The 12,663-nt window shown below is 44.7% G+C and overlaps 2 protein-coding genes across 2 annotated transcripts in view; one reads left to right on the forward strand and one right to left on the reverse strand.

Moving 5' to 3' along the window:
- Window positions 1-10,317, reverse strand: part of RTF1 (RTF1 homolog, Paf1/RNA polymerase II complex component) — a gene marked incomplete at its 5' end in the record, with an annotated part of 68,781 nt that extends 58,464 nt beyond the window's left edge. Inside the window, 3 exon segments of the mRNA XM_078786663.1 lie at window positions 7,605-7,726; window positions 9,965-10,042; window positions 10,210-10,317. Of these exon segments, the coding sequence (XP_078642789.1) occupies window positions 7,605-7,726; window positions 9,965-10,042; window positions 10,210-10,317 (308 nt within the window).
- LOC137410862 (protein farnesyltransferase subunit beta-like) overlaps window positions 1-12,663 on the forward strand; it is a 66,370-nt gene that overhangs the window by 24,414 nt on the left and 29,293 nt on the right. The gene's annotated exons all lie outside the window — the stretch shown is intronic.

Raw genomic sequence — 12,663 nt, forward strand, 5'->3', positions numbered from 1 at the left:
TATGGTGGCGGCCATCTTGGATTTTGACGTGGCGACCCAATTTTCAATAGCGTTCTTCCTTATACCTGGATACACCCACACACAAGATTAGAAGTTGGTACTTCGCTTATTTTTCAAGATATTCCGCTCACAAGGTTCAGACATACATGGCGGCGGCCATCTTGGATTTTGACGTGGCGATCCAATTTTCAATAGCGTTCTTCCTTATGCGTAGGTACACCCACACACCAGATTAGACGTTAGTAGCTCCTTTATTTTTCACGATATTTCGCTCACAAGTTTCAGAAATGTATATGGTGGCGGCCATCTTGGATTTTGACGTGGGTTGCACCCACACACCAAATTAGAATTCGGTCCTTCGCTTACGCACGCACGCACGCACGGACGGACGCACGCACACACGGACGGAGGGGAAAACCAGAGTCCCCCTTTCACTCCGCGGTGCGACGGGGGACAATATAATCATGTTTTCCTGATGAATTTAAGTTGTTCTTTTTTTACATGTAACCTGTGAATATGTTTTGGACTTTACAGTGCAAAATACATGTTGTAAACTTAGATTTGGCTATTCCCTACTCTCCAATACAGACTTGAGGTAGATCTAAAGCAATTACCTTGTCAATGGGATGCTTGGGACCTCACACAAAAAATTGTGCATGCCACTTGTGCATAGGGCTAACGCAGCACAGGCGCGGTTACATCATGTCAGTAAACCAATGAGAATCCTCCTACGTTTATAAATGGGACAGCATTTGTCATTTTCTGGCGCGTACTTTGGCGAGTAGCTGTCACCAATCGAATGCAATGAGATGATGGATATGATTTTTCAAGCAGCATCGAGGGAAACCGCACGAAAGCCAACAAAATCCTTGTCAGAACATGAAAATCGATAAAAAAAACTTCGATGAGACATATTATTTTGTGAAAGCGGTGTTTTTCGCTATTATTGGCAATAAAATTGGTAAGATGTTCATGTACAGTACTGTACACAAAAAGCGGTAGATTTGGCAACTATGCAATGAGCATACACATGCGCATCAGTCGAGAGCGGGTGAAAAAGCGAAAGGAAAAACAAAATCCATAATACTTTCTATCGAATCAACATTAAAACGAAGAACACAAAAAATGTATTTAACAACAACAACACAACAACAACATGCATTTTAAAGGCCATTTTCCCTACTAGAGCGGGGGTTAGCCTTGCGGTCCCCATGACAATCTTCTCCATTTTGCCTTATTTTCTGCATCTCTCCTTGTTAAACCCGTTGCCCGCATTTCTTCTTCCACCATCTTTAGCCAAGTCTTTCTCGGTCTTCCCCGTCCTCTACTTCCTTCTACATTCATTTCCATCACTCTTCTCAACCAGTCACTTTCATCCTTCCTCAACACATGACCAAACCATCTCAACCTGTTCCTCTTCACAGCATCAATCACAGGCTCTATTCCCATCATCTTTCGCAATTCATCATTTGTCTTCCTCTCTCTCAACGATACTCCGCACATCCGTCGAACCATTCACATTTCCACCCTTTCCAACCTTCGTTGCTGCTCTACGTTCATTACCCATGTCTCGCTCCCATAAATCATAACACTTCTCACACATGCAGCATACACCTTTCCCTTCAGCTTCAACGACACTCCCCTCATCATCAGCACGCCACTCAGTTCCCGAAACTTCTTCCATGCACATCTCACTCTAGCAACCGTTGCCGAGTCTGATCCACCTTCTCCATTCAGCATGTCTCCGAGGTCGCAAAATGTTTTCACACCTTCCAGCTTCACGCCGTCTCCAAGATCCAACTCAACATTTCCTCCATCTGCAGCTCCCTCTGTGCACACCTTACATTTGAACGTAGCTGCCACACTGGTTAATGACCCTCTCAGACCACTACATTTTTGATGAACCCACTCAGCGCACATTGTACATTGAATGGAGTTCACTCCGACACCCTTCCTACACACAGCACAGGGCCACTTCCCAGTTCTTTCCACCTCACCACATGCTTTACCACTTGCCATCACCTTCGTCTTTCCGATATTCACCTTCAGACCTTTTGTCTCCATACATTCCTTCCACTTGTTCATCTTTTCCTTCAGTCCATCCATACTTTCCGCAATCAACACCAGATCATCTGCATACAACAACTCCCACGGTAAACCCTCCTTTACGTTCGGAGCCAGCACCTCCATCACAGCTACAAATAGTAGTGGACTTAGTACCGAACCCTGATGCACTCCCACCTTCACCTCAAACTCACCACTGTTCCCGTCCTTCGTCCTTACAGCTGTGCGCGCTCTTTTGTACATTGCCATCAATACTCTGATCAACCATTCCTCCACTCCTAACTTCCTCAATGCCCATGTCAATACTTTGCGTGGAACCCGATCGAATGCTTTCTCCAGATCAACAAACCCAAGAAACAACTTCTTCCTCTTCTCCATGTACTTCTCCTGCAACTGCCTCACAATGAAAAGCGCGTCTGTCGTTCCTCTTCCTGGCATAAATCCAAACTGCATTTCTTCGATCTTCACTTTCTTCCTTATCCTCCTCTCCAACACCCTTTCCAATACCTTCATTCCATGCTCCAATAACTTTATCGCTCGGTACGAGCCACACTCCAGAGGGTCACCTTTCCCCTTGTATAGAGGGACGAGGGTACTCAGTTACCAATCCACTGGAATGCGGCCTTCTTTCACCACCAGATTACAGATCTCTGTCATTCTATTCACACCCCAACTTCCTGCTGCCTTTAACATATCTCCCACAACTCCCGTCGGCCCTCCCGCTTATCTACCCTTCATTGCTTTTATCGCTTCCTCAACTTCCTTCTCAGTTATCTTCTCTGCCGGTCCTAAAACTGGGTTACTCTCTATGTTGCCATCCCATTCATTCTCTGTATTCAACAGCATTTCCATATATCTTTTCCATCTTCCTTTAATTCCATCTGGGTCGACAACGATTTGTCCCACTTCATCCTTCAAGCAACTCACCCCCATCACATCACACCTCTCTTTTGCTATCTGCTTTGCAATCCTGAATGCTGCTTTCTGACCCTTTTCCGAATCCAAGCGTTCTCCGAACATTTTCCTACATGCCTCCTGCGCCTTTGCTCCCTCTTTCTTTGCAGCCTTCCTGGCTGCCTTATAACTTTCATGCTCTGCTGTTTCTGCTCCAGTACCCTTCGCCTTCTGCCACTCCTTGAACTTCTTCCTCTTCTCGTCAATCCTCTTTCCAACTTCATCATCCCACCACCATGTTTCCGAGTGCCTCGGTGGTCCTTTTGTCCATCCACATACCTCACCAACAGCTCCCAACAGACTAGCTTTCATTGACATCCAACCACTTTCAAGCTCAACCACATCATCCTCGACCCTACTCAGCCTCTCTTTTAATGCCTCCCTTAATGTCACCTCTTTCAACCTCCACACCTTCATTCTCGGTTGGTACTTCACCCGCCGAGCTCTCCTCGCACCTTTCACCCTTATGTCAGAGACAACCAAGTGGTGCTGTGAAACAGCCTCCTCCCCCGGGATCACCTTTGTGTCCGGGAGGTGCCCCCTATCTCGCCTACGCACCATCAGGTAGTCAATGGTTGTCGTTGACCCACCTGACGTGTATGTAACAAGCTTATTATCCTCTTTCTGGAACCGAGTATTACAAATCAACAAATCAGCTCCATCAGCAAACTCCAAAATCCTTTCACCTTCTCCATTTCTCACACCATATCCGTAACCCCCAAAACTCCCTCAAAACCATCCATACTCCTTCCCACATGTCCATTTAGGTCTCCTCCTACCACAACAACTTCCTCATCTTTCACGTTTTCCATCAGCTTCTCTATCGCACACCAGAACTTGTCCTTCTCTTCATCGCTTCGACCAACCTGCGGAGCATATCCCGAGATGACGTTCACCAAGAGCTTTCCAATCATCATTTTCACCATCATCAACCTATCACTCACTCTAGTCACACTCACCACACTGTCTACAAACCCCTCAGAAAACAGGACACCAACACCATTCACGCCCTCCGGGCACCCTTGCCACATAAACTTGTATTTCTGTCCCTGCCTACCCTTCACCATTCTCACACCACTTCCCTTCCATCTCGTCTCTTGCACACAACATATGTCCACTCTTCTTCTGACCAATACTTCCACCACTTCTCCTGATCTCCCTGTCATTGTCCCTACATTCCATGTCCCAAACCTCAGAAACCGATCTCCACTTCGGGCTGTACCCTGCCCATATGTAGTTGTAATTGTCATGGTTCTCTTTCTGAGGCAATGTTTTTATGGCCAGATGCCCTTCCTGACGCCAACCCTCTTAGTCATCTATTACGACACGCAGGGATACGGTGTACCTATTCTAATCCAGGGTAAACACTGGGAAACGTTTAAAACATGGAAATTCTGGGGGGAGGGGGGGGGGGGGCGGCGTCAGCATCACGGCTGTGGTTTAAACATATTTAAATAATATTTAAACAAAACCATGAAAAAACAATCTGGGAAAAGTCTCTAAGTGAGAACGTGGATTTGAGAAAGCAGGAGCAGAGGTGGAAGAAAAACGAGATATAGGGGGCGGGGCACAAGTCGAGACGAGGAGGAGAGCGAACAAGCACGTGTCCGGGAGGAGAGAAATAATTAATATAGAATTTTTTTTTGTTTGTTTGTTCTGTTTTCAAAACGCTGGACAAAGGGTAAGATGTTCGTGAGAGGTAGGGGCGGAGAAAATAAAATCAAAGAAACAAGCAAATACTATGAAGGAAAGAACCTATATTCACAAAACACTGACGGGGGGGGGGGGGGGGGGAGGGAGCCCGGAGAGACCAGGCCGCGCACGAGGCGCGAACAAAAAAACGACTAATTACACACAAATTTGCAACAACTACAAAACCAAAACCAAGTAAGCATCAGATTTTTTGTGAGGGGTTGTGGAGGAGTGCGAGGAGGTATTGGAGAGGAGTGCGAGGAGGTATTGGAGAGGAGTGCGAGGAGGTATTGGAGAGGAGTGCGAGGAGGTATTGGAGAGGAGTGCGAGGAGGTATTGGAGAGGAGTGTGAGAAGGTGTTGGAGAGGAGTGTGAGGAGATGTTGGAGAGGAGTGTGAAGAGGTGTTGGAGAGGAGCGAGGGGTTGGAGAGTGAGGAGCGATTTGAGAGGCGAGTGAGGAGCGATTGGAGAGGAGAGTGAGGCGCGATTGGAGAGGCGAGTGAGGAGCGATTGGAGGGGAGTATGAGGAATTGAATACGAATGTGAGGGATTTGAGAGGAGTGTGAGGGATTGGAGAGGAGTGTGAGGGTTTGGCGAGGAGTGTGAGGGGTTGGCAAGGAGTGTGAGGGGTTGGCGAGGAGTGTGAGGGGTTGGAGAGGAGTGTGAGGGGTTGGAGAGGAGTGTGAGGGGTTGGAGAGGAGTGTGAGGGGTTGGAGAGGAGTGTGAGGGGTTGGAGAGGAGTGTGAGGAGGTATTGGAGAGGAGTGTGAGGAGGTATTGGAGAGGAGTGTGAGGAGGTATTGGAGAGGAGTGCGAGGAGGTATTGGAGAGGAGTGCGAGGGGGTATTGGAGAGGCGTGTGAGGAGGTATTGGAGAGGAGTGCGAGGAGGTATTGGAGAGGAGTGTGAGGAGGTATTGGAGAGGAGTGTGAGGAGGTATTGGAGAGGAGTGTGAGGAGGTATTGGAGAGGAGTGTGAGGAGGAGTGGCATTGAAGAGGCGTTAGGGTGGGGAGGAGTGAGGGGTCACATATTATGTGAAATAAATAAATTGTGTTCATTACACCATTGTGTTCATTGTGTTTTTTTTATTGTTTTTTTTAACCATTTTAACCATTTTGTAAAATTTAATGTGCAGCATCTAAATCAAGATGTCCAAATGTCACACACGTCCATACCCGTGGGATTCCCACTGGTGACCCCACTAGGAACGTATTTAACAGCACGGGCAACAAAACCACAACAGTCTGACAAGAACCACAATGACCGCACTGTGGTCACAACCTGCAGCAAAGTCCGGTAATGGGCCGATTTGGAAACGCACATTTAAAGCGCTATTAAAAGATGATCAGCATGATTGGGAAACACACATTTAATGCACAATTAAAAGATTAACTCGCCACCTCTCATCCAGGACAGCCTCCGCCCATGGTTACATCAGAACAAGCTGATTCGTTATACAGTCATGGATTTTTAACCCCAATATGGGGCCGTTCAAAAATTACGTAACACTTTTTATAGGGAGATGCATACTGTGCGTGCTGACAGGCTTGTTTAAACATTAATAATAATTTTTATTCGACAATGATTACATTTTTAGGGTACCTCATTGTGAATAACACTCGAACAAAACAAAGCCGACTGGGCATCCTCCGTCGTGCGAAGTCCTTCCTTGGCACACCTGAGCTCCTCACCACATACAAGGCTTTCATCCGCAGCTCAATGGAATACTGCTCTCCCCTCTGGGCTGGTGCTCCTGCCTCACACCGAGCTCGTCTTAACGCTGTTGAAACCAAAGCATTCAGAATCATTGGAATCTCCCGCGATGAAGCTAACTCCAAGGGCCTCTCACTCACTCACCGCAGGCAGGTTGGTGGTCTTTCCGTCTTCTACCGACTCCTCTCTGGCCTTGCCCCCCCCAGCTCTCTCTGGGCTCTGTTCTGCAAATATTCCTACAGGTCGCACAAGATCTGCCTGCAACCCTCTTTTGGTTAAACTGCCAAAATCAAGACTCTCTGCTCACCTTCACTCCTTCATTCCTCTTTTCTCCCACCTCTGGAACAAACTCCCTCACTCTCTTCAATCCCACTCCACCCTCCAAGTCTTTAAAACAGCTGTTCACCACCATCTCTTATCTTCCCCCATCCAAAACCTTGATCTTTTCTACCCCCGCTAATTTCACCCCAATTCCACTTTTTGAAATACCAACTTTTGTCCTGGAAGTCCTTGGTGTCCTTGTACTTTATACTTCTCCCTCCCCTCCCCCCCCCCCTTCCCACGCCTCCTCCCCCCGGGCCCTCTCCCTGCTCTCGGATGTTGTGTGTGTGTGCCTCCCCTTTTCTCCCCATCTTGTCTTCCGCTCCCTCTTTTTGGGTATTTTGTTTGTCTGGTCGATTTGTTTGTGAAGTTAATGTTAGCTCTTTCACGAGCCTCGATTCAGTATACAAAAAAAAAAAAAAAAAAAAAAAAAAGTCAATGGAAATCTGACGCAACAAACCCGGACAGTACATAAATCAGCAGAGGCCTACAGGCCTGATGAATTAGGCCCACCAGAAAACCAAGATGGCAGCCATATTATTTTGTCGAGGTGCCATGGCCATGTTGGCTGAAGTCGTGACAAATGTGGATGGGGTCCGACAGCTATCCAACCAATTGGTGCACATATTTAAAAAAAATCGACCCACAACAAGAACCACAACATCAACAACCACACAGAGCTCTTATAGACTTGTGACACGTCGCAGGTAAAAATCAAATCAGTATCCTAACGATTTTAGGTATTTTACTCAAACATGTGCAAGAAGTATCTGACGAGCAGGGAAAATGGAAAAGGACATTTGAAATGCAAGCCAATGAAAAACACACAAGCAATCACCGAAACACAACAAGACCGCTAACCTTATAGCAGATATGCTTTTAGTTCTCATTCGGTCGAGAGCTTCTGCTTTCTCCTCCAGCAACAAGATTTTCTCCTGGATTTCACGTACATTGTCAGCATTCCCCGACTCCTCTGCGATTGCCTGACAACCGCATGCATCAACACCCGGTAAATATGAGAGTGAACAAGCACGCACACAAACACAAATATACAGTATGTCATAAAATCGACTTGCGATCAACAACAAATGCAGCTTGGTCATTGCTCCACCATGCCTAAGCACACACGTTGACAAATTAAAAAATAGCCTCTCAAAGTTGAAATTATACCACAATACTGACGATGCGTTTTGCATAAGAAAACTAGAAAGAGCAATCAGAGATTGCACATCCTCGCCGGGCCATTTTATTTTGGGGTTTTAAGGCTTTTGTGTTGAAACAAATATGGCGGCCGTACCACGTGACCGATGACGTCATCATTATTTTTTCTTCACCAATTTATCACCAGATGATGCTCAAGAACTTTCATCTTGATCGGATGAAGTTTTGTACTTGTCGAATTATGATGTAATATAATGGTCTGTCGAAATGTCGAATTATGACGAATTATGGCGATCGGTGCAGCCTGCAGGAACCTATGACATCATCATTAACATGTTATTCTACATGGAGAGTTCTTTACAATGAGCCATGTCTCAATTTTTTCTACGAGTGAGGTACCCATGTTACGCACGGGTGGGAGGCCAGAAGCAAACAGACAATGCAGAAACGGCGAATGCTAAAGCATGAAACCAATGAATTCCACATTCCTGTAGCACCTTCAGTCGCATGTCAGACATGGACAGCAAGTTCGTGAAGGACTTCCATGAAAAACGCACCCGTTCGCAAACAAACGGGTACGTTCACGTATAGAAACATCGATCGTGGGACGTGGGTCCGTGGCGAATCTGCATATGGCGATCCGCGAATTTCACGTTTAGAAAGTAGAAACCATCACGGCATGTCGTCATTCACTTGAACTCGATATCTCTTTTTTCATTCCAAACAGCATAACTCCAATCACAAACTTAACTTTTAACAACATTGTTAATGTTTCCTTCATTGTAAAAACTACCAAGTCAACAGTTAAAAGGATTTTGAGCCGATAGGTGTTACGGCCTTGGCAAGATCGATGGAGACAGCAATCTGTTAGCTTATACACCGCCCAAATAGCTATGTGGAATTCTCTTATGTAGAGATTAAACGCACATCGTTTGAACTTCGGCCGAGGTCATTATTTACTTTTAATGATGTTTATATACGAATCAAAAAGAAGATAATTGGTTTTGGGTCATCCTTTCCGCATATCTTGTGGGATTGTGAGTTGGAGAGACGACCGTGATGGCGGGGAGGGGGTTGGCATTCTCTCAAGCAGGGATTCAACCCATGTCCTTATAAAAGGTCTTTGTCCGAGGTCACCGAGTCCGATCGGTGCAGCCGTGCAGCAATTGCTGCAGCCGTTTGTGCGGTACCTGGGAAAATAACGTAATGCGGGAGTCCAAACCGGAAAATGCTGCAGGCCAAAGTTGAAATTGGAAAAACAATATAGCCTATTTTACTCCAGGGGGTCCCAGGATTACCCACCCAAAATATCGTTGCGATCAGTTCAGCCATTTTTGCGGTACCTGCGAATGGACGGACAGACGGACATTTGGTGAATTATAGTATGATGCAGCGCTTTTGGAGATGGAGGTGCAATTTTTTGGGTTTTTCCAAGATGGCGGCCGAACCACGTGACCGATGACGTCATCATTTTTTCTCTCCACCAATTTATCCCCAGAGCCAAGATGATGCTCAAGAAATTTCATCTTGATCGGATGAAGTTTTGTACTTGTCAAATTATGACGTCATAATGGAGGCACCTATGACATAATCATTAACATATTTTATTCCCCGTGGAGAGTTCTTTACAATGAGCCATGTCTCAATTTTTTCTATGTAGCACTTTCGGAGATATAGAGGTGCAAAGTTTTTCGGTTTTTCCAAGATGGCGGCCATACCACGTGACCTATGACGTTATAATTATCATTAAAAAAGTGTACAGGTGGAGTTGCACCTATGGTGAAAATTTCCTGTCAATCGAACCAACGGTTGCAGAGAAAATCATATTTATTCTGTACATAAAAACAAAAACAGTCAAACGGACTCAAATGCAATACCCTCTCCTCAGGCGAGGGTAACTAGAACGGCACTCGGTAGAGCGCAAACCTTTGCCAGGCTGAACAGTTTACGTTTTGTATCCCACTGATAGGCCTGATCTGGATCCTGATCGGTGGCAGAGGTAATAAAGGCTAACGTATTGTATACATGTCGACACAACAGCAACATTAATCATACATTACCTTCTCTTTGAGGAGTTGCGTTTTCCGCATCGCATAGTTAGATGGACTCTGCCTGAAACGGTCTTTTTCTTGCACGATCTGTTAGGAAAGGCAAGGGATTAAAATGCCACCTGCACACACACCTGTTAATAAAGTTCTTTAACATTTGGCTGTTTCTCAAAAAATGAAATATTTAATATCCGTTCTTTTTGAACAAAACAATATCTAATCACAGACCAAGTGGGAGGGATGGCCATGTAACAAACCTGCTCGATGTCCTTGTCTTCAAACTTGTAGTCCATGGCTTGCCGGATGTCCAGCTCCTTCTTTCGAACTTCCTCCAAAGTGGGGATCTGAAGCCCACCCAGCATCATCTGCAATCGGTGTGGAGCATGCGGCACCGGTCCTCAAATTCAAAATCTCAAATCTAAATGCCATTTTGTTACCATAAGACAAACAACTCTATACATGAGCACCAATGAAATGACCACCCTATGTCAAACTCTGTCATCAAACTTGATAGGCCTGGTTGGGAATTAAAAGTTTGCTACATCAAAGCTGTCTTTACAGCCCCATTGCCACGGTTTGACTGTAAAGACAGGAAGTGGGCTCACGCTCTGTGGAATGGACAAATGCTGATGCAAGAATCATTACTTCTGCCACATTATACAAATAAGGCAGAATAAATCTTACCAATGTGTATTCCTGTGTAAGGGGTTATCCACGTCTCCAACATTTCAAGTATACAATAAAATTTTCAAAATTTCACTGCACTGCCAATCAAATCACTGAAGGTCGAGATTTTGCAAGTCCCAACATCGTACTGAAGTTTTTGTGCACATATCTCCAATATATAATAGAAACCCTTCCAAATGAGATTACAAATAATACCCTTCCACAAAGCCATCATACACCAAGATGATAACTTGTACGGTGGAGGATAACTATAAAGATCTCTTAAAATACATTTCAAAATTACCAAACAAAGCACAAATCAACTTTAAAACTGTTCAGAAATCACAGGCAGGGAAGAATCGGGCCAGGAAAAATGATTGAAATATCAGTTTGCTTTTATGCCTTTCCTCCTTCAGACTGGTGATAAAAATCAGTTTAGAAATTTCAGACTGGGCAAAAGCGATATAAAGCATGATATTTGAAAAAGTTGTGGACGGGTTATTACAAAACTCGGTGGAAGAGTTGGTTAGGTGAAAAGAAGAAGGCGATTCGATTTTGGTGCAGGTGCAGATCCAGATCCAGCCTATCAGTGGGATACAAAACGTAAGCTGTTCAAACTGGCGGGGGTATGCGCTCTACTGAGTGCTGTTCTAGTTTTATTTCCTTTTGTTGCTCCCAATGGAAGGGTGTGCCTTTCATGTCAAAATTGATAATGCCATCGACATCAACACAATGCCAAGAGTAAATACCGTATATACTAGAACTCAGTAGAGAGCACACCTCCACCAGGTGAACAGTTTACGTTTTGTATCCTAGAGAAGACCAGAAAATCACAATACAGAATCACATTTAATCAAAATCATCCGTACACATCTTTTTGAGATATCCTGCTTTGTATTATTTTTGGCCCTATCTCCCAATGGTGAAGAATCACTTGAAATATACTACTAGCCGGATCTGGATCTTCACCAAAATTGAATCGATTCTTCCTTGTCACACACCCCATGTGTCCACCAAGTTTCGTCCAAATTCGTCCACAACTTTTTGAGATATCCTGCTATATGTTGGTTTTAGCCCCATCTCTCAATGGTGAAGAATGGTTAGTGGTTTGAATGGTTTGAATGGTTAAGAATCGTTTGCTTAGTGGTTAGGGTGCCGGCTTGGGATCCTAGGATCCTGGGTTCGAATCCCAGTCGATCGCTGAATTAACGCCAGGGGGGTTGACTCAGCCTGTCATCCTTCCGAGGTCGATAAATTGAGTACCAGTTCACTGGTAATTCCCTGTGTGTCGCAAGAGTCGACTAACAGGGTTGGTGGCAGGAAGGGCATCCAGCCGTAAAACATTGCTTCAAAAAGGGGACCATGATGCCCGAAAAAGGCCAACCCCTGCTCTGCGGGGAAAAATGGCCTCGAAAGGTGGTTCTTCTCAATGGTGAAGAATCACTTAAAAATTTAAATAATTTCATGTCCAAATCCATATTCAGATATTCACCAAAATCTAATCGATTCTTCCTTGTCACACATACAATCTCTCCACCACGTTTCGTCCAAATCTGTCCACAACTTTTTGAGATATCCTGCTCTATGTTGATTTTAGCCCTATCACTCAATGGTGAAGAATCACTTAAGAAATTCTACTAGCTGGATCCGAATCTGGATCTTCACCAAAATCTAATAATTTAGTCTGTGTCACATACGCTACCTCTCTGCCAAATTGCATCCAAATCCGTCCACAACTTTTTGAAATATCTTGTTCACAAACGAACAAACAAACAAACAAACAAATGAAAAATCGGTCAGAGACGGAGACTTGCCGGAATGTTCTTTTTTTTATCGGCCATGTTGGACAAATATGGCGGCCAAACCACGTGACCGATGGTGTCATCATTATTTGTTTTCTAAACTAATTTATTCCGAGATTATGCTCAAGAAATTTAATCTTGATCGATGAAGTTTTGTACGTGTTGAATTATGACGTCATAATGGAGGCACCTATGACATCATCATTAACATATTTTATTCCCCATGGAGAGTTTTTTTTACAA

Source organism: Myxine glutinosa, chromosome 11 (genome assembly GCF_964187855.1).
Source record: "Myxine glutinosa chromosome 11, kmMyxGlut1.1, whole genome shotgun sequence".
Lineage (NCBI taxonomy): Eukaryota > Metazoa > Chordata > Myxini > Myxiniformes > Myxinidae > Myxine > Myxine glutinosa.